The sequence below is a fragment of the Pteronotus mesoamericanus genome, unplaced genomic scaffold (assembly GCF_021234165.1).
Source record: "Pteronotus mesoamericanus isolate MK-2021 breed Mesoamerican mustached bat unplaced genomic scaffold, CSHL_Meso_final contig_33, whole genome shotgun sequence".
NCBI classification, from domain to species: domain Eukaryota; kingdom Metazoa; phylum Chordata; class Mammalia; order Chiroptera; family Mormoopidae; genus Pteronotus; species Pteronotus mesoamericanus.
Window position 1 is genome coordinate 5,701,923 of NW_026555135.1, and position 25,545 is coordinate 5,727,467.

The 25,545-nt window shown below is 47.4% G+C and overlaps 1 protein-coding gene and 1 non-coding gene across 4 annotated transcripts in view; both read right to left on the reverse strand.

Annotated features, from left to right (window-relative positions):
- Positions 1–834: 834 nt before the first annotated feature.
- Positions 835–25,545, reverse strand: part of TENM4 (teneurin transmembrane protein 4) — a 375,996-nt gene continuing 351,285 nt past the window's right edge. For all 3 annotated transcript variants that reach the window (XM_054576340.1, XM_054576339.1, XM_054576338.1), the window contains 6 exons: positions 22,512–22,684; positions 16,194–16,429; positions 12,319–12,615; positions 9,325–10,939; positions 4,328–4,470; positions 835–1,721 (listed from right to left, as the gene is read on the reverse strand). In XM_054576340.1, coding sequence (XP_054432315.1) covers positions 963–1,721; positions 4,328–4,470; positions 9,325–10,939; positions 12,319–12,615; positions 16,194–16,429; positions 22,512–22,684 — 3,223 coding nt within the window. In that variant the 3' untranslated portion in view covers positions 835–962. The remainder of the gene's footprint in view (positions 1,722–4,327; positions 4,471–9,324; positions 10,940–12,318; positions 12,616–16,193; positions 16,430–22,511; positions 22,685–25,545) is intronic.
- Positions 23,840–23,943, reverse strand: LOC129072837 (U6 spliceosomal RNA). The gene has a single exon (XR_008529385.1). It is a non-coding gene; the product is annotated as a U6 spliceosomal RNA (small nuclear RNA).

Below are 25,545 nucleotides of genomic sequence, written 5' to 3' on the forward strand. Positions count from 1 at the left end.
TCCCCTCCGCGGACCTGGCGCCCACACGGAGGGCTTGCTGTGCGGTGCTGGTTCTCACATCCGACTTTGGCAGAGAAGAGGAGGGGAATGAGGAACATCACGGGAGGGCCAGCCAACCACAGTCATCCAGGGTGCCTGTGCCTCTTGCGGGGGAGGAGGCTCTCAGCCCCGTGATGTTCTGTCACCAGACCGGGGGAAAGGACCTGGGAGACACTTTCTCCATCCCAGCAATGGGTGGCACCAACAACTACACAGGATTTGCAAAAGGGGCAGGGGTTCTCTTTTAGCATCAAAAATATAAAGCTTGACCAGGAGTTGGGGGCAGCTTGAAGGAGGTGCTGAATGAATGATGAAATTCTCCGGAGAAAGATGAAGCCATCTGGGGTCCTCCCCAGGCAAGAAGTCATCTGCAGGAGCTCAGCCAAGGATCCTCGGGTCCTGCAGACACTCCTTCCAGGCCCCTTCAGAAATTTGGTACCGGCGTGCTACGCTCCGCACCCCTCACTCCTGCCCGACCCTCACTGAGGAAAGGGTTGCACATGAGACAAGTTAGCACAGACACTCGTGTCTCACATCACACTGGGTACCGAGGGACAGACAAGGACACCCCCCAGGAGATGCATCTCAGAGAGGAGAAATGTACCTCAAACAACAAGGAAAGATCCTCAAGGAAAAGGGAACAAAAGACAATAAAGTTTTCATTGTGATCACACTACAGAAAAAAAATACCTTCTGTTCTTTGCAAAAAAAATGTGTGAAGGCCAATCTCGTGTTTTTCTTTTCTTAAAAAAAAGAATGTTGCATAAATTACAATGCAACCAGTATCTTCTTTTTTGTTTGTTTCTTTTCTGCACTTGCTAAAAAAAAGGATTTTTTTTTTTTTAAAAGTACAACACAGTCAGGTATGCGGCCACAAAAGAGTAGCTGTCTTTGGCAAGAAGTCCAAGCCGTGGTCTTCTCTGTCACCTTCGGCCCATCTCGCTCTGTCTCATGAAGTGGATGTTGTTGGCGCTGTCTGACAGTTCTGGGTACTGCTCGACGGAGATCACGAAGAAGCCGTCGTAGCCTTGAACCCGCCCTGTGTTCAGTGCCTGCTGCTTCTCCCCCTCTGTCCAGGCCCGCAGGCCCTCCTCCCCTTCCCTCAGTCGCTGCTGCTCACGGGCCCATGCCTGGCGCACGGCTCTCTGCCGGGCCAGCTCCAGCACCCGCGCTTTCTCCTCATCCAATGTCGTCCCATAGCGGGTGTTCAAGCACAGTGCCCCATACTGGAGCTGAATGTCTGTGTAGCGTCTAGTCCTGCCATTGAGCATAGTGTTGATCTGGGACACGGTGACGTTGACCCCATTCTCCAGGGTTCGCCGCCCCCCACTGAGGCCCAGGATGGCCAGGTCAGCCTCTGAAGGCCCTGGTTTCACAAAGTAGTGGGTGTCCACCCCCTCAATGGTGAAATGCAGGTTCTCTAGGTAGAGCGCATTGTTCAAGACGGCGGCCACCCTCCGTCCATCCTCGTTGGCCACACTTATGATGTCTGTGGTCACTCGGCCATCCTTCAATGCAAACTTGACCCCCTTGCCGAAGACTGAGCCACTGGACGCAAACTTCTTTGTCTTTGGGGACTGCTGGCAGCTGGTGATTGTTGAGCCATAGAGCTGGTCAAAACGTTCTAGGGTGACAAAGGCCTTGAGCTGCTTTTGCACTTCACACTGTACCCCAAGGATAGACTAAAGGTGGGGAGCAGAGGGAGGAAGGAGAGAAAAAAGAGAGTGAGACAAAGGGAAAAAAAACCCCAAGGGCCTGGAGAATCAGTTTGCATAACTAAGTCAAATCTATATGCATTTATTAAGCCTAGCATAGGGCTCTACTCCTGATCCCTAGAACACCCAGCTCTCCCCTGTCCAGTCACCCGCCACCCTTCCATTCAGAAACTGTTTAGGGAGTATCTACTCTGTGTCAAGTCCTTTCCTGAACACTGGAGTTACAACAATGAATCAGACATTGTCCTTCCCTTGAAAAGCTCATCCTTTAGTAGGGAAAGACAGTGTGACAACAAGTAAGTACGAGCAAATGTGATAACTCGTGGACTAAGAGCGGGAATAGCCATAGCCTAATAATTCACACTCATTGTCTCATTTCTTCTTCACAATGACTTTATGTAACTGGTATTGTTCCTATTCTGACTTAACATCTAAGAAAACTAAGGCTCAAACAGATTACAACTGGCCCACCAGGTAATCAAGTCAATGGTCAAACCCAGGTCTGTCTCATTGCAGAGGGTCAGTTTCAAGGAAGGGCTCCCGAGGGGGAGCAGCAAACAAGGTTCAGAATACCTCGGTTTGAAGGTGGAGGAGTGAGGTGGAGAAGGTGGGGTTCGAGGAGAAGCTCATATTTGAGCTGGGACTGGAAGGACGAGGGGGTAATGTTAGATGGAGGAATGGCAAGAAATGCATTCTTGGCAAGCAGGCTTAGTAAAATGACAAGTAGTGATTTATATAAACACTTTTACTCTGCTTTATTGCTCTCTGCTGTGTTTATAAATGATTTTCAAGGAAGGCTTCTGCCCCACTGTGCTTCCTGGGGGATCCTCAGGTGCCCCTACTCTTGGCTGCTTTGGGGGACACTTTGGGTCCAGTTTTCTTGGCATCCTGCCTACCTGTCCCTCCTATGGCTCGGGGGGGCTCGGCAGAGAAGCAGGCCCCTGGGCCTTATTAGCAACTCAGAAAAAGGGCTTTAGAAACAGGCCCATTGGCTTCTCACTGAAATTAAGTCCTCTTTATAATTAATAGAACCCTGTCTGTGAACAATTATTTCCTAGAGTTTCACGAAAGCTGGAGTGCTCAACAACAAAGATCTCCGATGCCTGCCAAGGGCAGAAATCAATAACGCATTGACAGGCGAGGCTGGCGGAGCAGGCTGTCAGCGCTGGAGCTCTGTGGAGTGGAGAAGGCAGCCTGGTGGTGGCGGAGGAGCTGAGTCTCTGGAACCGGCCCTGGGAACGGACCCTGCCCTGGGCGTCTGGGCAGCCTGAAGAGCTCATGGGGGCTGGGGAGGGCCAGGAGCAGGGCTGGGGCAGCAGGGGGCAGCAGGGAGCAGCAGAGAGCAGCAGAAAGAGGATGGGTTTGGTCGCCAGAAAGACTTGGGCTCTCTTCACCGTCTGCCTTTTCCAGCCGAGTGACCTTGGGTAAGTTAAGTGCTCTCTGAACCCTGGTCTCATCTGTAACATGGGGGGACATGCCTAATTCACAAGGTTGTTTACTTCTCTCGACCATTTGTTCATTCAGTGCAAGTTTTCCACGCACCGACTCTGGGCTAGGCACGCTGCTGGGTTCCAAATAAGACCCAGCGCTTGCCCCTGTGGGGTTCACAGCCTAGTGCAGAGACAGGAAGGAAAACAGGAATTAAAACCCAGTGTGGTGAGTGCCGATAAAGAGGAAAGGGTGCCACCAGAGCGGAGAGGAGCAGAGTCTGGGGGGAGGAGACAGCTGACCTGAGACTGAATGGAATCAGGTAGGAGTAAGACATATGGATGTGTATGTAAGTTTCCACCCACCAGCCGTGTGCCACCTGGCAACCCTGCTTTCCCGCTCAGCCTGCACTGGGACTCCCTGAAAGCCTGGTCTCTGCTTGACTCATTCCTGCTTTCACTGGCTGCAGCCGGGGGCCCGGGAGAGCCAGCGCCTAGTACAGACATTATGAATGGGGGTGGTGGTGGAGGTGAGCAAATGGATGTCTGAAGTCGGGGGTGGGTTGAAACTGTTTCAAAGAACCTTTACAGCTATAGGATTCTTTGAGTCTTTGAAACTGAATCATGAAAGAGACAAGAGAAAGTAACGTTTTATGAGCATCTACAGACAGATCTGGGTTTGAATCCCAGCTCTACCCCTTGCATGCTGTGCGGCACTGGAAAGCCTCAGGCATAACATCTGTAAAATGAGAACAACGATACCAGGGGAGGACTGTGGGTTAATGTATGTAGAATACCTCACGCAAGGACAGGTGCAGGGAGGTGCTCAGAGAACACATTTATTTTTAGAACACTTCTTCCCTCCTTGCGCTTTTGTAGTGGGCAGTGACAGAGGCTCATTGCTTCTGTGGAACTCAAAACTCCGTGTAACATACACGGCTTCTTAATATAGCTTGTAAGGGCATGAGGGTCCCTGTGCTGTTCCAGCCGGGTCCATGGTGGCCCACCAGTTGTGGTGTAGGAACTTAAGTGTTTTCTGAGCAGTTTCTGGAGGGCACTGTGGATGCACCACAGCTGTTTCTATCGATGGCCCAGACCTTCCTGAAAAGCTGGCAGGACTCAACTCCTGAAATGTGCCTGAATTACCTTGCTGTTGTCCCACTCCTGGGTTTTCATCTGTGTGTGCACGAGCTCATAGGACGGTTCCATGGCATCTGTGTCTGGCTTGGGATAGCCAGGAATCACATTGTGAAGCTGGAATCCAAAGGTCAGCAGCCAGCTGTTGACATCTGGGTGGGAGAGAAGCAGAAAGATCCCCATGGGGTAAGTCAGTGGACCTCAGGCGTGACGGACCCTATAAAACAGCCTGGAGTTGGGCTGCAGGTGGGGTGAGGTCGCGGAGCGCTGCTGGCGGGAGGGTCAACTGCTGTAAGCGCTCTGGAAACCGGCTTCACGGCATGAATGCTAAAGATGCCCTTGTGACCTGGCATCCCCATCCTAGCTATAAATCTCAAAGAGATGGACCTTAAGTAGCACGTAGATTTCCAGACTCTCCTTTCTACTGTCACTCTACCCCCTGGGAACGTCAGCTTCATACAGCAGAGGCAGCCGTTGATGGGTGAAGACTCCTCCACATCGACCCCAAACATCAATAGGAAACACTTGCAGAGGACCGCCACTCCCAAAGGGAAGATTTATAAGGATGACTTTCAAAGAGAAAATTCACTTAAGAAACAAACTCCATCTTCCTCCAATTCCCTTTGCAGAGATTAGAGCCTCGGGGCCAAAGCACCACAGGGCACAGAGACGGCCTCTGCCAAAGATCAGAGAGTCATCCCCCAAAACCGCCCCCCGCCGCCGCCAGTCTCCTGCCTGTCAGCCTAAAGAAGTCACGGTAACCTCCTCCTGCCTTCTTTTTATTGGGCTTGAGGACCTAGCCCCATAGACACCGGATTTATTGATTTGTAACATTCCTTGGGGGTTACTAGTTACAAAATATCACATTTGGGGACAGGTAGAATTTTTCCACGAACATTTGGCTCATTAAAGAATGGAATGAGAAGGCCAAGGCATGAGGAAAAGAGAGTGGACGGTGTGCGACCAGCCGCCCACCCCTCTGTTGCTGATGCGTTTTGTGTGCCCACCACCATGTCTCACAGACCCTCCCTGTACCCTGAAGGGGAGATGGGACACGGGCACAGATACCTCTGACAGGAGAGAAGGGGTAAGCAGGGGTCAGAAGTCCCTCAGCCGGACAGTCTGACATGTCTCCACGAAGAAGGTGGCATTTAAGCCAAACACCGAAAGCTGTGCAAAGTGTGCCGGGCTTTGATGGAGAGGGAGGGGCAGTTCAGGAAGACTGGTGCACAAAGGCCAAGGCCTGGGGAGGGGAGGCCAGTGCAGGGCGTGTTCAGGTAGCAGAGGGAACCAGATGGAGAATGGTAGTTGGAGCAGGGAGAGCGCCCAGACGGCAGGCAGGAGGGGATTTGGGGCCTGCGGGAGAGTGTCTGAGTGTGGCTTGAGAAGACAAATCAGTTGACCAGAGGCTTGGAATCCAAAGTCTGGGGAAGGCAGGATTTGGAACTGATCCCCAAGGCCAGCAACTCCAGGCTGCGGGCACCCAGGCCTGCTTTTGGCGTCTTCCAAAGGAGACAGAGCCCTGGTCAGGGAGGTCCTGTTTAGGGTCCAGGCTGTAGTGGAATTGTCTCTCCCTACCACCGACTGAGCGGGAGGGAGAGTGACGGGGGTCGTTTTCAGGGGCGAACCACGGTGTCCTCTCACCACTGCCTCCCGCGCCGCCTTCCCATTCAAGAACCTTACGTTTGCCTTTGTTTTTCCCTTTGGATGCCCCAGAGTCCGTCTCTGGGGTGTGAAACCTGGAGGTGTTGAGGAAGAGGGGCAGTAGGAAGGAAAGCTTGGAAACCCAGGTTCTGCTTCTAGAAAGACCATGTAAGGGAAAGGACAGGGTGAGGCAAGACAAAGCCCAGGCCCAAACCCTGGCTCCTAAATTGCACACTGTGTGAACTTGGACGTATCCTTAACCTTTCTGAGGCTGACTTTCCTTATCTGCACATTGATGGTAAAAATGGTTTCTATTAAGTAGAGGAGAAATAACAGTGTTACCACTTGGGAGCAGACACCAGACAACAGGAACTGTTGTAAGTTTGTTACATAAGTGTATTTTAAAGTGTCCAGCTCCCTTGCTGGTTCATAGAAGGTTTTCTGTGTTTCCTCAAACCCACGCCTCCCTGAACCTCTATTTCCTCATTTGTAACATGAGGCGCTTGGCAAATTCCCTTTCCTCATTGAGTTTTTGAGAATCTCTGATTCTGTGAATCTTGGCAGATGCTTCTTTAGAACATTAAAACAAACAATAAAGGGGGGTGGGTGGGTTGGGGAACCCTACAAAGCCATTCTGCCTGAGGCTGAGAACTTGCATCTGAATTTGTAGTTGCAAAGGAAATCTATCAGGAATACTGCAAAGTCCCAGGGAACTAGGGCTCTGAAAAGAGGGCTGGGCCTTAATTATAACATGGAAGGTGGGAACAGTTCTCATTAAGCCTTTAGGAAAAAGGCTGAACTTGTTTTATTCTTTCTTTTTTTAATATTTGGTTTTTCTGAAGAGTTGAAAATTTTACTCTTCCTTCCTATGGCATCAGGCATACACCTGTCTTTCAAGTTAAAAAACTCTTCTCTACTCATCCACCCCAGATTGCGGGGTGGCCCCCTGGGATGGTGACGAATGATAATCCATTTGTTGCACTTCACAAAAAGAATCTGAATCCAAGAATGAGGATTTTGGAGTTGGACAGAATGGAGGTCTAACCCCAGCCGGACACTTCTAAATGGGCTGGAGACTTTACCTCTCTGACCCTCACTTTCCTCCTACAAAAAAGTGAGGATTCAGTGCCATAGCACATGTGATGTATCTGTGGTGGACTTATGTTGGCTGTCTTCCTAGCACCCCATTCTGCCTGCTCATTCTTTCTTTTGGGGGTCTTCATGTAGTTCTAGGGAAGCTGACTCCACCTAAGAGTTTTGTAAGGGAGCACGTGACCTAGGGGAAGCCAATCAGGGCATTCTATCTCCCTGGCAATAGTGATTAATTCAGGGGTTGTCAGGTGACTGAAGCCTGACCAATTGGAGTATATTTCAGAACCCCTGAAGAAATTTTTTGAAAAAAGATGCTCTTTTTAATATTGTTGCTGGATGTGAATGAGGTTGCATGTAGCCCATGGAGAAGCTACGAGGTAAGGTTCAGGGGGAGTTAGTAGTACTTTGGTTTTAGCAGTAAAAATTTTTTTTTTTGCACCATTTTTTTTTTTCCCAGCTACAGTGACCTGCCAAGACATCTCACAGGAAATTCACTGGAGGGTGAGGCAGGGCATGAGATTAACGCAGACAGATGTAACAGAAATGTCCCTTCAGCCTGTTAAGCTGTTCCAGGGCTGGTAGCAGTCGAGCGTGGTGAGCGAACCTTGTGGGGACAGCCCTGTGCAGCCACAGGCCCCAAGACGTTCCCGCCGCACCTGCCCAGCACTGTGTTCTCGTCCTCCCCACCTTGGGACTCTCAACATAACCACCTGAATTCTCTCAACACGACCCCCGGGAATTCTTCCCTGAAAGAGGAGCCCTCCAATCGCTGTCAGCAGGGTCCAGACCGGGCCACCAAGTTGGGGGCCGGGGAGAAAGGGCACTCATGTGAGCCATACACATGCCCTGTCTACTCTCTCGTATGTGCAGTTCCCTCTCCCCAGCCTGCCCTTCTCTCCACTAGCTGATGGAGGTCCACTCATAAGCGGGCCTCAGCTGTCAGCTGCAGCCCTTCATCACGGGCCCCTCCAGCTAGGCAGCAGTCGTCCGTCTCCCCTCCCACCGTGTGCATTCCTGGAGGGCAGGGATCATCCTTCTATCCCGAGTGCCTAAAACAGTGGCTGCACAGGAGAGGCACTTGCTGAATGAATGAAACTGCCTTAGAATAGGGGGCAAGAGGATTGCGTTACAAGCTGGGATATGCCCCAAACTCTCGTCTATAGAAAGTGCTGGCTTTATCCAGCCAGACCCGAATCCTCACAGCTACTCCGACACCGAGGCCATCTGTGGCTGGGTGTGGCTGCTTGCTGGGAGGACGGTGGCTGCTGGAGACATGTCTGGCATGTGTGACATGTGGGACACTATATAAGCAAGTTGGATTCACAGTAGCGGAAAGCAACCCCCCCTCCCTTTTTAAATCAGAGGGTGGAAGAAAAGGAACCAGCGTGAGCCTTGTACTGTGTTGGGCAGGCTCTAAAATTCATCTCATTTTATCCTTGTACCAGGTAAGTTCTTTTTTCCTTTTTGTCTGTCTGTTCTTTACTCCTTTGGTGAGTTTTTTCCTGCCCTCTTTGCACTGAATATTTTTTAGTCTTGATTTTATCTCCACTGTTGACTGATGTGCTATGCCTTTATTTTTTAGTAGTTGCTCTAGGATTTACAATATGCATAGTTAACTTATCATAGTCAGGGAAAGTATTTTAACTTCAATATACAAATCAGGAATTCAGGGAAGTTAAGTAATTGTTGTGACTGTGATAGCTTAGAAATGGTGGAGCCCTACATCCAGTTCTGTTTGTCTCCAAAGTCTGAATTTTCCATTATTTCATCCCAAGTAAGAGCATTAAAAAAAAAAAAAAAAAGCTGTACCTTCGCCCAACGTCTCGGGGACTCATAGCCAGCCTGATTCTGGGGCAGAAACTCCTAAAGCACATTCTAAGGAATGTGTCCAGTGAAATATTAGGGTTTCATGGTGAAAAACAGGGTTTCATGGTCAAAAAAGTTTAAGAAGTAGTGGGTAAATATGTTAAACAGTTCTCTTTACCACAGGATTTCTCAGAGCCTTTCACAAGCTGACATGCAGTAGGAAAATGTAACACAGGTGGCTGCCCTGTCAAATGAATTTGGTGCCAGAAATAGCCTTTTTTTCCAGAGCATTTCTCTGAACTAGTGTTTCTTCAAATATACTTTGGAAAATGCTGCTCTAAGAAAAAGTGAAAGCTTCCCATTACCCCACAGCAGCTTTCTGAAGGGTGGCTGTCTTGTTAGATGACCAGAGCAATAGGAAGAGATGACCAGTTTCTGCCCCCTGAATGAGCCCTGATCCTCACCTGTCATGAAGCACTTGATGTCCTGAGAGTTGCTGATGGGGTTGTTGTTTTTAAACATGTAGAGATTAAAAGGCATGATGTTGCCGCTACTAAGGTGCTTCCACAGCTCATGGTCTGGGCTAGTCCAGCGACCAGCCAGCACATCATAATCCCGTCGGCCCATGTGGACGAGCTTGGTGAGTGGATCATAGAGGCCGCCATGGTAGCCAATGATGATCTGGAAGTTGGGGTTGGTGTCCATGTAGATCTCCCCATAGGCCGTGTACAGCACCTGCTTGATCATCAGGCCTGTTCCACTGAAGACAGCGAGAGGGGTCCCGATGTTGTCACAAGCTATGTAGAACTCATCCCCACTGCTCAGCTCCATGGCAAAGAGGTGTCCTTGCAGGTCGTAGTAGAGGGATGTGATCTCCGAGCTGGAGTGGTTGTACAGGTGGGTGACCTTGGTGGGGCTGGTCAGATCCGCATAGAAGAATTGCAGGTGGTGGCTGTGGCTGCTCTTGCTGGACACGCGCCGCCCCAGGCCGTCATAGCGGTACCTGACACTCCAGCCCCCAGCCCGGTTGTAGGCCCTGATGAGCAGGCCGGCTGAGTTGTACTCAAAGACATCACCACCCCGCTGCCTCAGGAAGCCATCCTCGTCCATCTTGTATTGCACGTCACCTAACCTAGTGATGCGGTCACGGAGGTCGTACCTTAGTGGGGTGAGCCGTGCACTGTTCCCAGGGCTCAGTAAGTGCAGGTTCCCATTGAGGTCATAGCTGTATCGCCAGAGTGGCTTGTCATTGATGGAGACTGTCTGTAGCTGGCCATCAGCGTCATACTCGTAGGAGTAGCGGGTGGTGTTGGCATAGGGTCCCACCTTCAGCTCCTTCTTCACCACTCGCCCCATGTTATCATACTGGACAGTCATCCAGTACATGAGTGAACGGAAAATCTCGTATTGCACTTCCTTCATCCGCCCGTACGCATCAAAGTGCTTGGTGTGGGTCATGACCGCAGTGGTGATGATTTGGTTGATGTCATAGTAGATGACACCAAACTTCCCAAACTGCTCTGTTTTGCCTGACACATCGTCATAGCGATAAAGATCGATGGGCAGTGGTGTCTCGTTGATCACGGCCTGCATGCTGGTCACCCGGAAGCTGTTGTCATAGTTGTAATCAAAGCGGGCATTCACCATGCCTTCCTCAGTGAAACGGAAGATCTGGCGGTCGATCAGGGGCCCGATTTGACGGTAGCGGATGGTGCAGGTGAAGCCCTCGTTCTGTAGGTTGATGGTCTTCAGCATGCCTGCCGTCTCGTCGTAGGCGAAGCTCACCTTTGTGGTGTCGTACAGCATCTCCGCTAGCTTCGACAGCTTGCCATACTTGTATATCACCCTGCGGCCGGTGCCCAAATAGAAGGTGTGGAGGAGGTGCCCATCCTCAGTGAAGTCCTGGATGACTGAGGCATTACCCTCAGGTGGCTGGTAGACGTTCCTGTAGTAGCCCACTGAGCGAATGGTCTCTAACGTCTGCCGGGCCACGTTGGGCATTGTCACAGAAGAGAGGCGGTCGTTCTTGTCAAACTCAAAGATATACTGCCTCTGGCTGTGGAGGAGCAGCACCATGGACTGGAGGGAAGGGAAAACCAAGAGATGAGAGCTGGGTGATGGTGTGGGGGAGGTTAGGTCTGTGTGCCCAAGGCTTCCGGAAAGGAATGAAAGGCCAAGGAAAGTAGTGGTTCTCCTAAGTTATACCCCAAACCAGATATTTCCACCCAATATGCCACAAGACACTGCAGTGGGGCAGAGGTGTGCTCAGATAAGAATTGCTCTCATCCCTTGGCCTAGGGCCCCAGAGCACTCTGGCCATTTTCCTTCTTAGGGTGAGCAGCCTTGTCTGTTTGCCCTTTGTGTGGTACAAAAGTAATGACTTTAGTGTGTGATGGGGTGTTTGAAAGGCTGGGAGCACTGGCCTAAAGTATTTGCAGCATCTACTCTCCTGGCTTCCTTGCTCCAGATCCCTTCTAAAATCAATCTTCCTACCCCAGCAAGAATGATTTTTCTAAAACATGGTCTGACAATGTCTATTGACTACTAAACAACTTCTGTTGACTCCCTGTGGCCTACAGGATAAAGACCATGTCTGAGAAAGGCATTTAAGGCTTTGCCCAATTGTTTATACAGTAACAGGTCATCGGGAATGGAGAAACCTCACTTCTAAAAACAGACTCATTGTGTAGCCCTGGGAAAGTTCTTTCCTTCCCTGGCCTTGGTTTTTCAGTATGCTAGATGACCTTCAAGATCTCCTTTAGCACTACTACAGGACACTGCTCTCAGAGAGGTTCACCCAGCACAGAACAGGGGAGACTGACCCCAGAGCAAGCAGAGCCTGGGCTCTGGACAGGTGACCAGGAGTAGGAAACAAAGTATGGATCTGGGTACCAAAACTGGGACATGAAGTACAGGCTCTATTTCAGGAGAAAAGCATCAGATAATAGCCGAGAGGGATCTAGGTATCCAAGCTACCATTTTCTCCTCTTTGGGACCAACATTTGATTTCAGGCCCTTTCTGATTCCTACCTTTGTGATGAAATGAATCCTGATCTGAAGTGAAGGGACTTATTAGGGCCACACCCAGCACTTGAAGCTCAGGATTCAGCACTTCCTGCCTAAGTACTGATCCTTGGGCTGCTGCTTTGTTCTCAGCGACCAGATCACCCTGCAGACCTGGGAGCAGACCTCTGCCTGTTCCAGGACTCTGGAAGTCAAGGTAGTGTTTGACTCTGTCCTAGGACCCCCACCTGCCACATCATCACGATGATCCAACCAGATACCTCTCAGGACTCTCTGGCCCTCTGTTGCAGATTTTCTCAAACATTTCCTTTTGGAGACCACATGGGTCAGACCTATCCTAGCAAGATCAGCAGAGTGGGCCTGGCCATGGGTCGAACCACAGTGACAGGCCCTCTACATGGCAAGGTCAGTGAAGGAGGGAGATAGACACTTGCCTTCTCTAAGTATGTGTAGCTCCATGTCTTCCCGTCAGCAAAGATCCTAGATGTGATGCGACCTGCCTGGTCATATTCCATTCTCTCAGACATGATGCCCCTCTGGATGCCGGCAATGTGGCCCCCGGGGGAGTACGTCACATTGACGCCATTCAGCCTGCTGCTGGGTGACCAGAGGCTAGGACGCCCTGCCTGGTCGTACAGGATCCTGAGGGTGAACTTGCGGTGGTCATCATAGATCTTCTCCGTGCGTGTCACACGGTCAAAGTCCAGGGACAGGAGGTTCCGATTGTGAACCTGAAAACGGGTAGGAGGAAGGAGAAAGTTAATCTGGATATTGAGAACTTGGGTCTCAGAAGCTCCTGAGTAGAGGAGGCAGCACAGGTTGTGGGTGTCAACAAGGTTTGGGTCCTGGCTCTGCCACTTGTCAGCTCTTTGAGGTCTCCCCATCTATAAATGGGAGTATTAATGCCAATGGCAGAGGGCTGATGGGGGGCAAAGTCAATGTAGACGCTGAGCAAACAGTAGCTGTTACCGAAGACGATCCACATCATTTCCTAATGTGATTCTCCTAATGAGGACAAAAGGCAGATGCTCTCGATTCTCTCCTAAAAAGGGAGAGGCCCAGTGGGGCCAGCAAATCAACGCCTGACCCCATTTATAATGGGCCAGGCACTGTGCTCATATGTGACACCAAGGAAACAAAAGCTTGGGATGTGAAGGGATGCGCTCTAGGTCTCGCGGCTGGTGAACAACTGGGTCTGAGTTTGAGACTGTCGCCACTGCGCTGTGCCAACAAATGCTCAGTGGTCCTCTATGAAAGTCCAATCCTTCTTGGGCCTTTGGACTTCCCTTCCAGCTGAGACCTCTCCTGCCCTCTCCCGCCACAATGACGGCTTCTCGGTCACCCCGGTCAGCTCCCAAGGCTGCTGCTTCCTCCTGGAGGACCTGGGGGAGGGGGGGAGCAGTGTGTTTGAATCTGGGACAGCTTCCCTGGCCATGGGCCACCTGGGGACATGGTCCTGGCTTTGGAATGTTTGATTCTGCCTCCAGGATTGGGAGCCCCTTGTATGATCTCCACCTGCGCTGCCAGGTCAGCACATGATTCCATTTCCTTTCAGAGTCAGAAACACAAGGTGCCCACAGGGGTAGCAGGGAGTCAGAGGTTTTCATATTTTGATAAGGAACTATACTTCAGAGGCCTGTTTCTATTTTGGGTACCTGTTACCCCTGACACACTGCTAGGTACTCTGACGCTAACATGCTGATTTCTTCTAGTTGGTGTTTGGGTCCATTTGGGTCCATTTTCTCACTCTCCCATTAGTCACTGGTTAAAGCAGGCAAGGTAAGTCACATGATGCAAAACAGCACATGGGGACTGAGGGAATGGTGGGCGCTCTGGAGCCCTGTGTGGTAAAACAGGGCTCAGGTCTAGAAATTAAGGCCAGGATTCCAGCCTCAACTCTGTGACTTTCTGTGTGACCCTGGGCAAGTGTCTTTCTCTCTCTGAGTCTCAATTTCTTCTTCTGTAAAACAAAGGGCTGTTGAGGGGATTGAAGAAACCTAAGTAAATTACCTAGTGGAGTACTGTGCACATAGAAGGTATTGAATTAATGAGTGTGATTATTTCCTTTAAATGACAACAAATGATTATGGTCATTCTCAGAGGAAGTAGAGACATGTGTGTCTCCCCCCTTCTTCCCAAACAAATTCTAAAGCCTAGAAAATAAGGATTTATAATGATGATGCTGAGGCGACTTTAGCTGTGAATGGCCTGGTTATAATAAGGTTGTCTTCCCAGGGGTAATCAAACACAATTGAAGAAGCAAAAACAGTGTGGCAGACAATTGCCATGAAAAATCTGAGGCATTGGAGGCTGAAGCTGTTTGTTGCCGAGAGCACAAAGGAAGATACAAGGTCTGCACCACCAACAATGACTGAGCCCTTTTTATAGCATCATTTGGAAGGTCTCCTGTGACTCCCCCCAAAGTGCCACCCCATATACCACCCAGCCAGCTGCCCCCCGTTACCCCCTGGAGGACCCCTAGTGAAGGGGAGCTACACCTCTGTGGCAAAATTAATAAAATTGAATTAAGCAGCTCACTGGGGAACTGCCTAATGCTTCCTGTGCTTGGCAGTGGCAGGAATGAGATTATTTTACATCTTTCTTTATTAAAAAAGTTCCCAGCTGCATTAAAAAATGAGCTCCATTATGCGGAGGCGCACCGGCTAACATTCTAATTCCACATGCCGCCACTGTGGGTGGCCATTTATATTGGGAGGACGCGGAGATGTGGCCACCTCACCGGAGTGCCGTTAATCTCAGGCTGGGAGAGGGACCAGTTCAAGCCTGGGAAACTTTTGGTCCATTCACATGGCAGAGAGGAAATCCTAATAGCACTAAACTGCCACTGTGGCAGAACACCTGGGGTCTACCAGCACCTGGCTAGGTATATCAAATATATTATCTGGGTTCTGCAGAAAAATCTAAGGCTCAGAGGAGTTGCTCAAGGCTACACATGGCCCAGGTCAAACTTTCCATTTAGCACACTGCCTCCCACGTTCATGAGGGGCTGCTGGAAAATTCAGACAGGAGCTCAGTGAGGCCACAGAGGACAAAGACAGAGAGGCCTTCCTTAGGGAACTAGTGGAAGGCTGTTTCCCATATTAGACTGCTGCTAGAGCTCTTGGCTGTGGAGAGAAGACAGGAAGCCTAGTTTTCTGGCTCTAGTGGTGCGATGTTGGATAAGCCACTTAATGTTTCTATATCTGTGGTGAGAATTTAACTATGAGACAGGGTGCCCATTCTCTAGTCCCTACCGCCACTGAGCTATGTGAATCTGGGACAGTCCCTTTTCTCTCTGGAACTTGGGTGCCGTGTGTGTGAAACAGGGGTTTAAATGAGCTTTCTTTGCTAAAGGGCAGGGGTCAAGACAGCCCAAGTCACATTGCACTGAGGAGGCTTCTATGGTTTTTAGGAGTCAGGAACATTTAGCTCAGCTCAGCAAGTCTCTACAGAGCACCGGTTGGTCTCCGAGGTACCATGCTGAAAGCCAGGGCTAGTTCCTTTGCTTTCATTCTCCCCACCATCTTCCTCTCTAAAACTGGAGAGAAAAGAAGCTGGGCAATCGGGCCCTGGGGCAGAGAAGCCACGCTCTGTGGACACGCGGGAGTAAGGCAGAGAACGGGCTGGTTCGGGGCGCCCACATACTGAAAATGCCAGACCACCGATGCCAATCCATTAGCAATGACGGCTATAGTGGTTTTTTCTTTGTTGTTGTTGGTTTTTTTTTTTTTCCATTTAGAAAGGATAACTGCCTGAACAAATTGGAGAATATGGCTTAGGTTCCAAACAGCTAAACTGAATTTTTGGACATAACTAGCAACAGTAACAGCAGTAAGAATAGCAATAACAGCAACAACATGAGTAGGTATTATTGACTACTTATTATGGGCGAGACTCCATATGAGGCACTTCATCTTATTTTTTCTAACCTTGGTAGCAACTTGTAAAATTGGTTTTATCTCCTTTAATTTATAGATAATGAAATTGAAGCTTTAAGAGATAATGGATTTACCCCAATTCACTCGGGGAATAAATAACAGAAGCTGGAAATCCAACTCAGGCCTGTCTAACACCAAAGCCAGTAATCTTGCCACAAGTTACAGTGAAAAAGATGTACAAGACTCTCTCATTAGGTGACTTGACTGCTTTACTTTTCACCTTTTTCAGATGAGGAAACTGTGGGCCCAGGAAAGCTTTCTTCCCTTGGGACAGTTTCAAGAACAGGACCCAGTTCTCCAGATTCCTTTTCACTCTTTCCCCCTAGAACTCAGCCTCCAGAGGTGGAGGCCTCCTTGGGGGTCCTGCTCACCCGCAGCCGGCGCCCAAAGACGGTGACCTGGCCCCGGGCCTGCTCCTTGCGCTGCCGCCACTCCACCAGGTTGAGGCCGTTGTCGATGGGTAGTGTGACGTTTCTCTTGCCCACAGTGGGGTTGACGGTGCCGGCCAGCAGGTGGGGCTCTGTCTGCAGGGCCACCTCCATGCCGTTGGCCAGTAGCAGCCGCAGGGAGCCGTCTGCCCCGATGTAGTAGCTGTTCCGGACCTGGTCTGAGGGAAGGAGAGGGACAGACTTGGCTCAGAAGGAATGAGGATGAGGGGGCTGTGTGTATGGCAGAGGCAGTGGTGTGGTTTTCAAATGTGTTTATTGTTCTGGCTATAGAAACAAAAACATTATTATGGAAGCAAACTAGAAAAAATATGGAGATCAGTCATAATCTCAATACCGCTCCCCCCCAAACCCCATTGTAATATGATGGTATAATCCTAGATTTTAGCATATTTCCTAACATATTCATAGTCTAAAATGTTCCTAATAGAGTTTTTCACCGATGAATGTATTATATTGTTGAATATTTTTCATGAAAGGTTTTGTTAATGAGTACGTAGTATTATTCCATTGTATAGAAATACTGTAATTTATTTAACCAACCCTCAAATAGATTTCTGATTGTCGCCAGTTTTCATAATTATACACAACACTGCAAATAAATATATTTTAAACAGTATGCTAAGAAAAAGAAGTCAGACCCCAAAGGCCTCATAGCGTGTGTGAGTCCATTTATATTGAAATGTCCAGAACAGGCCAATTCATAGAGACAGACAGTAGAAGTGTGGGGAAGGCAGAATGGGGAGTGACTGCTATGAGTGTGGGTTTCTTTTTGGGAATGATAAAATGTTTCTAGAATTAGATAGCAGTAACATTTGCATAACTTTTTACATATCCTAAAACCACTCAGCTGTACCTGTTCAAAGGGTGAATTTTATAGCATGTGAATTTTGTCTCAATTAAAAAAAATTTTTTTTTGGATAAGTCAATGTATTCATTTTGGGTTATTTAATCAAAATAGACTCCTAATAGTAGGATTAGTAGAGAGAAGGGTTGAACATTTTTATGGCTCTTGATGTACATAAGGGTAACAATGTTCTTTACAACAAGGTGAAAAATAACTCCAATACTTAAATCACTGACAGAATGCCAAATATGTATGTAGTATAAAACATATATAGATTTAAAACATATATATGTTTAAATGAAAACATATATATGTTTTAAATCACTGTCTCATATACGCATACAGATGGTCCCTGACTCACATGGTTCTACTTATGATTTTTCGACTTTATGACTGTGTGAAAGCTATACACATAACAAATTACATGAGATATTCAATACTTTATTATAAAATAGGCTTTGTGTTTAATGATTTTGTCCAACTGTAGGCTAATGTAAGTGTTCTGAGCACGTCTAAGATAGGCTAGGCTAAGCTATGGTGTTTGGTAGGTTAGGTGTATTAAATGAATTTTCAACTTCGGATATTTTCAAGTTATGATGGCTTCATTGGGACATAACCCCACCATAAGTCAAGGAGCAGAAACACACACACACACACACACACACACACTTGCGTGCGCATATGTGTATGTATATGTATGACAATACTTTAAAAATACATCTGATTTTGAAATTTTATATGTGGTTAAAACATTTTAATTCAGATTTTCAGCTAAAAGGTGCTTCTGGAGAAAAAAAAGTAAATTTCAGCTGTGAAATGCACACTGAATTCTCTTCTAAAAATGGAAATACCATCTGTGACCTTATGCTGCACTCTCCTGCCTTGGGCCCTTCTTGGCTGCTGCCTCTCTCTGCACGGCCCCTCTCCTCAATAAGTGGTAGCCCAAGCCTTTCCTTAAAGGCTCTGGCTAAATGTCATCTCTTCTCAGAAGCATCCCCTGTCCCTCTGGTTAGAATGGATGCCTCCCCTTTTAGGTCCCTTAACCTCTCTATGGGCGTCATTAGTGGTCTTGCAGCTCAGGGATGTAGGGTTTGCCACCCTGTTAATGACCAGATTCTCAAATACCTCAGTGATTTTTGTGAGAGGCACTACTGCACTGAGATTAAGAGCCTGGACTTGGTGCCAGGCTACCTGAGTTCAAGTCCCAGCTCTGCCACTTTCTGGCTATAAGACCTTGGACTAATTCATTAACCTCTTCATCTGTACACTGGGGTTAATAATTGCACCTTTACCTCATACAATTAAATGAGATGATGAATATGAACATCAGAGAACAGCATCTGGCACACAGTAAGTGTTACATGCATTTTAGCTATTACTGATTTTATGTGCCTGGCACTGTGCTGGTCACTGCCATGTATCTGGTCATCTCTCTCTCCACTACCCTATTTACACACCTGTCATAGTGAACTTTTCTAGGATGACCAGGGTCCTTCAGTTGGTCCCCATTGCTTTTAGATTAGTCTTTAAGAAAAATGGGCTCTAGAGTCTATTTGTCTGGGTCCACTTATCCCCACTAGGTGTGTGACTTTGGACAAGCTACTGAACTTCTCAGCACCTCACTGCCTTCATTTGGAAAATGGGAGAAATTAGTAATAGCTACTTCATCAGGTTGTTGTGAGGATTAAATAGGACTATGAACGTAAAGCACTAAAAATATACTTCACACCAATAAGTGCTCCAAAATGTTTGTTACTGTTATTGTCTTTATTGCATGTACTTAGTAAACATTTGTTGGACTGCACTAGATATATTCCAGGAAATAAGGACATAGTTTTTGTAGGAAACCCTCAGGGAATCTTCCCTGCCAGAAAAAGCATCAAATTGGCCCCTCTCCCCCCCATTTCCTCCTCTCTCCATTTTCTCCCTTTTTCTCTCTCACATACGGAATTCTAAAATCTGCCTCAAACCTGCAATGCATTATTCACTAACAATCTGTATTTTACTTCCTTTGAACAGTGAAAAAGCCTGTGTCAATTTATCTTTTAAAGCTGCTTCTTGCTGAATCCACATACGTCCATTAATGGTGACTTTGGCTGGAACAGCATCTGCACAGGCCCATCTCAAATGATCCCCGTTTACTGGGAGCTGTGACTTCTCAAGGCTGCTGCTCATTAGCAGCTACTTCCCATTTCTTCCCAGAGTTCAGACATGAGATGAAACTGAAAGAGCTTTTTAAAAAGACTACTGAGGTGGCTGCAAAACTGAGCATCTGGGCCTGGTACGAAAGAAGGAAAGGGAACTTGGCAGAAGATACCACAGAGGAAGAACAGGTACCATGTCTCCTGGATTCCAATGTGTACTTGTCCCTTCCACATTTCAATGTTTCTGAAATTGCAATGTGCCTTACATCCTTGTACAAATTTCAGGCAGTGTGTTGCCCCTGCCTCATACCACCACCTGAAAAGTTCTTATTAAATTGATTGCACATTTTAAAGCCTTTTTGATGGCACCTTTGAATTTCAAAAAGTTGCCCAAATATAAGAAAATCTGCATTAACTTTTGAGAAAATTACTCAAAGCCAGCTTGGAGGCATGCCTTGGGTGAGACAATTCTTAACCCCAGGGAAGAAAACGGGCCTGAAAGACAAGATGTCTCAGTAATCAGTGGCCTTGCTGTCCCTGGTCGGGCGGAAGCCTGACTGGCTTGGGATTGTACCTTGTCTGGGTAATAACCCAGTCAGAGCATAAATATCTGGGGTGGGTCCCAACCCACTGCTACAGGTGCTTGGTGGGGAAGGAATTCCAGGGCTTGGCTTCTCTTTCTTTGACTGAGAACGGCTATTGTTCTGAGCTTTTAAATTGAATTGACTGGGGTGACATTGGTTCACAGAGCCATACAGGTTTCAGGTGTACAACTCAATGAAACATCATCTGCACACTGCATTGCGCACCCATTGCCCCAAGCAAAGTCTCTTTCCATCCCCATTTCCCCCCTGTGTGCCCACCTCCACCTATCCCCAACCCCCTGTCCCTCTGGCTAACACCATCCTGCTGTCTGTGGTCTGTGTCGATTCTTTTATATGTGTGTGCGTGTTTGCTTAATCCCTTCACCTTCTTTCTTCAAGCCTCTCAACCCCTGCCCCTCTGACAGGTGTCAGTCTGTTCCATGTATCCATGCTTCTAGTTCTATTTTGTTTATCAGTTTATTTTGTTCATTAGGTTCCACATATGTGGAATGAGGTCATATGGTATTTGTCTTTCTCTGTCTTATTTCACTTAGAGTAATAATCTTTCCAGGTCCATCCATGCTGTTGCAAAAGGTAAGATTTCCTTTTTTAAAAGCTGAGTAGTATTCCATTGTATAATGTACCAAAGCTTTTTTATTCACCTATCTACTGTGGGGACTTGGGTTGTTTCTATATCTTGACTATTGTAAATAAAGCTGCCATGAATGTAGAGGTGCATATATTCTTTCAAATTAGTGTTTCAGATTTTTTCGGGTAAATTCCAAGAAGTTGAATTGATGGGTCATAAGGCATTTCCATTTTTAATTTTTTTTGAGAAAATTCCATACTGTTTTCCTCAATGGCTGCACCAATTTGCATTCCCACAAACAGCGCACAAGGGTCCCCCTTTCTCCACATCCTTGCCAGAGCTTGTTGTTTGCTGATTTATTGATGACAACTATTCTGACAGGTGTGAGTGAGGTGATATCTCATTGTGGTTTCAATTTCCATCTCTCTGATGATTAGTGATGTTGAACTTTTTTTCATGACTATTGGTCATCTATGTGTCCTCTTTGGAGAAGTATCTATTCAAGTCCTCGGCCCATTTAAAAAAAATTTGTCTTCTTGGTATTGAGTAGTGTAAGATTTTTGTAATTAACCTCTTATCATATGTATCATTGGCAAATATGGTCTCCCAGTCATTGGATTCTTTTTTCATTTTGTTGATGGTTTCTTCTGCTGTGCAAAAGCTTTTAAGTTTAATGTAGTCCCATTTGTTTATTTTTTCCTTTGTTTCCCTTGACCGAGCAAAAAAAAGTATTGCTACAAGAAATGTCTGAAATTTTAGTGCCTATGTTTTCTTCTAGAATTTTTATGGTATTGTAACTTACATTTAAGTCTTTAATCCATTTTGAGTTTATTCTTCTGTATGGTGTAAGTTGGTGGTCTAGTTTCTTTTTCTTTGCATGTTCTTTGAGTTTTTAAAGGCACAAGAATACATTTGGGAGTAAAAGTGGTTGTGAAAATATATAATTATTTTCTTATGGCAAATCAAAGCAAACTTCTTGTTAATTAATTAGTAAATTAACCTGACAAATACTGAGTAATTCTATGTGCCTGGCCCATGCTGGTCACTCTATGTGTGTTATCTATAGTGATGGTCTGAGCAACCCTCTGAGGTGGGCATTATAAATCAGCCCCACTTCCCAGACCCAGAAACTGAGGCCCAGCGAAGAGTGGCTGCATCCAGTTCACACAGGCAGGAACTGGTGCAGCAGCCGTAGGGATCCCAGTCTGTCTACCTCCGAGCTCCTGCTCTTTGCACTGCCCTACCCCATTTGACACGGCTTCAACTTGCTTGCTTTTCCCAGAGAAAAAAATTGAGGGTCATGGTGACATGGCAGGGCTAGAATTTGGGTGTATGACTCCCAGCCCCGGGTTCTTTTTACCATTTTGTGTTAAAGCTTTCGGGAGCAGGGGACAGACCAAGCAAGGCTTTTCTTGCAGGTGTCTTCTTCTTCTTCTTCTTTTTTTTTTTTGTGCTTACTGAGTCCCACAAGGCTGCGAGCCCCACTCTAGGTCACCACATCCTAGGAGAACAACTGAGGCAGACAATTTACAGCAATGTTTCCACAATGAGATTTAGCTGAAGCTGAAAGATCAGCTCATATCAGGGATTATGTGATGGATGCAGAGAGGAAGGGTCTTCTCTCTGTGGAATCCTAGCAGAGGCACAAGCTGTTCTCACCTGAGCTTCAGGAAGGACTTCTCCATGCCTAAATCCCTTTCATAATTAGGTGAAATTATTCTGTCCTTTGTCCTCGCCTGCACCAGTGTGAGACTAAGTCTTTAATCTGAGAGCCATTAGAATGGCAGAACAGTGAGGTCACCTCCATTAGGAGCTAATGGATTTTCTACCCTTTGTTCTGATGATAATGGGATGAGACAATGAAATATTACTCTGAAGCTTCTGGGAGAGAATTTACAGGACTCAGCCTAGTGTGTTTTGCAAATTAGGTGGCAATACAGAGGGAAATGAGTTGTAGAGCTTCCCTGTTCTTTGGCAGCTCCAGTAGCAGCTAGTTTCTTATATCATCCTCTTCCAAATGGGTCTCCTCATCCCTCTGCTTCAAAGTCCCCCAGTCTGTGCAGCGTATAGAAGGCTTACCTTGCAGCAGGGTATAGAAGGCACCCGAAGCAGACAGGTTGGTGGTTATGGTGACATCATCTTTGCTGGAGGTCTCTACCTGGACATGCACTGAGCTGTCTGTATCGCTTCGGAAACTGCTCACCTGGCCAGTAGGGAAGGTCACATTTGTCAGACGGCCAAAGCTGTCGTACCTGAAAACCAAGGGGTGGTTCTGAGTAACAGGAATAGAATGGTGCTAGAGCTGGAACTTGGTACATTCTACCTCATGCCACAGTTTTGCATGTTCTGCTTTTCTTTCTGGCTGGATACATTTCTATGTCTCCTACATCTCTGCACACATAGTTTTCAGGACAAGGCTCCACCTGCTGATATCTGGCTGTAGGCAAATGACTTACCTCTCTGAGCCATCCTTTCCTAATTTCATAAAGCAGCGACGATAAGCCCTCTCCTGCCTACCAACCAGGATTACTGTAAGGAACACGTGAAAGTGCCCTGTAGCTATAAACTAATATTCACCCATGAAGGTTGAGATGATGGTGGCCATGTGAGACTGCTGACCCAGGGCCTCAAAGCTGGGGGACTCCCAGAGCTGAGGTGGGCAAACCTGATGCTTGAATACCCTCTCAAAGCCCCTCAGAGCTTGTACAGAGATTTTACCTGAACAACACTAGAGATGGGGCTTCCTAGGAGGCTATAGATCCTGAGAAAAGAGGACTCTGAATTCAAACCAAGACTCTGCTGCCACATAAGCAGACTAAACAGATAAGATCTTGCCACGTCTTCCCATTTAGACTTCCCATCTGGCACTAAAAAACTCTCAAAACTCACAGCTTTGCTCTGGTGCGGTCCATCTGAAGTATCATAATTGAATCTTAATTCGTTTCCCTATTCGCCTGATAGTAATAAAAGAAGTACCTACCACTATGTAGCCTCCAATGTAGCAGGTACAGTGCTAGTCCCTTTTCATATATTCTTTCATTTAATCCTCCTCACAACTAGTCTAAAAGGTACATATTATCTCCCTTTTGGAGAAGGCTCAGAATAGTGAAGTCACCTGCTCAAGGTCACACAGATGAGTGTGGTAGAGTGAAAGTTCAAATGCAGACCTATCTGCTTTTAAGCCACCACTTGCTTCTCTCTTCAACAAGCACTCCTGTGCTGCCTATATACAAGTATCCATTTCGCATGCTCACCTACTTGCTGTACAGTGGTTGGAAGATGGCAGGGAGTAAGCCATTAACATCTTAGTCATTATTTTTAATTAGGGGAGGCTGAAGTGTCAAAAGGTAGGTTTAAACAGCCTTTTTGCACTTGTGTGTGAATAGGGAAAAAGTTCATCCGCTGTTGATATTTTTTTTGGCTTCATGAATTTGCATGCCATCTTTGCGCAGGGGCCATGCTAATTTCTGCATTGTTCCAATGTTAGCGTATGCGCTGCTGAAGCAAGAGCTAGATGCCAGTATTTCTGACTTCCACTTGCACTCAAGCTTGCAGCATGGGTTCATCCACATATGTCTCCCCCATGAACTCGGGGTCTCCCCACTGGGCTTTTTTTTTTTCCTGCTTTGCTTTTACTACTGGGGTAAAGCTCACCCTAGGGCCCCTGAGGGTTTTAACAGTGGTGAAATGAAGGCCCAAAAGTTCAGCTTGTTCCCTGGCTCTTCTGTGATTCCTTTACCTGGGCCTGGCTTCCTGTGGATTTCTGGGTCCTGCAGCTTCTATGGTTTCAGGTGAGGCTTGACGGGTGGGACTCGGTAGGCCTTTTGCTGAGTAATTTCCTGCCAGGGGTCAGATTTGGGTGCTGCATGAATTCTGCCACCTGCCAGCTCATTCTTTCCCTGTGCCTGGTACTGAGCATGGCATTCTTGACACTGAACGGTGACAGTCCCTGGCGCGGTCTGCCACAGAGGAGGTGTTGGTAAAGGTCTTTTGAATGACTCCCCCCCAAGGCTTTGACCCAAGACTAACTCTGAGGGAAGGGACTGTGGGAGGCCGAATCTCTGTTCCTTAGGCATGAGGAAGGGAAACGAAAGCCCCTTCCAAGGGGGCAAGCAACACAGTGGTCTCTACTACACTCTCGTGCCTGGGCTCAGAGGAGCAGGGCTGTGGGGCCATCTTCACTCCTTTCAGCTCCCCCACAGGCAGTTACAGATCTGTGGAAACCTGTTTCCTGTCCTGATTTCTCCTTTTTCTTCCTTAGCAATGATTCTTGAAGGAAGTACTCAGTGTGCATTAGGGAAGGAAGGGTGATGGCGTGGCCTGGACCCTGGGCTGGAGTGTCAAAGGGGCAGCGTGCCCCTCAGAGCTGGATGAGGAGTGGTCCTCAGAGGCTACTGCTGGGAAGGAGGGTGAGTCCGGGGGTAAAGATCTGGAATGTTTGTCCTAAGGCCCTTCCCACCTGGGACTCCCTCAGAGCTCTGCTCCCTGTCACTCTAGGAGATGCTGCTGTTCTTTTTGACCCTTTACCGCTGCTGGACATTTGAACAGGAAGGAATTTCACAGAAATGTTTACAGCGGTTATCTTTTGGAAGTAGATTTTAATTGCTTATTTATAGATGTTTATGTCCCAAGATTTTCTATAATTAACAAGATTATTTTCATTGTCAGAAGTGTCGTGATGGCACACAGGGAACTTGTGACCATGGCCATCTTGGGGGAGGGGACCTCTTAAACTACTGGCATTTAGAGAAGAGTCTCATTATAGGACATCTGCCAATATCAATCTCCAAGGCTTTTCAGTAAAATATTACAAGGGTATGCCAAAAGTCAAGATTTCCTAAAACTGGTTCTGCCCTGGTCATCTTAATGTACATGTGGTCTACAGGTAAGCTGAACCCTGTCAAATTCTGAGTCATCTTTTAAATCACCAGGAAGATCTATCTCCCTCCAACAACTTCATGGGATGGATGCTGATCTAGTCTGGTTCTTCGAACACCTGTTATTCATATACATCCTCTTTATTGATGAGACTACTTACTCAAACTATCTAATTTCCTGACCTAACTGGGTAAAAAGCATTTTATTATACCATGCAGGGTACTTAAAAAGGAGG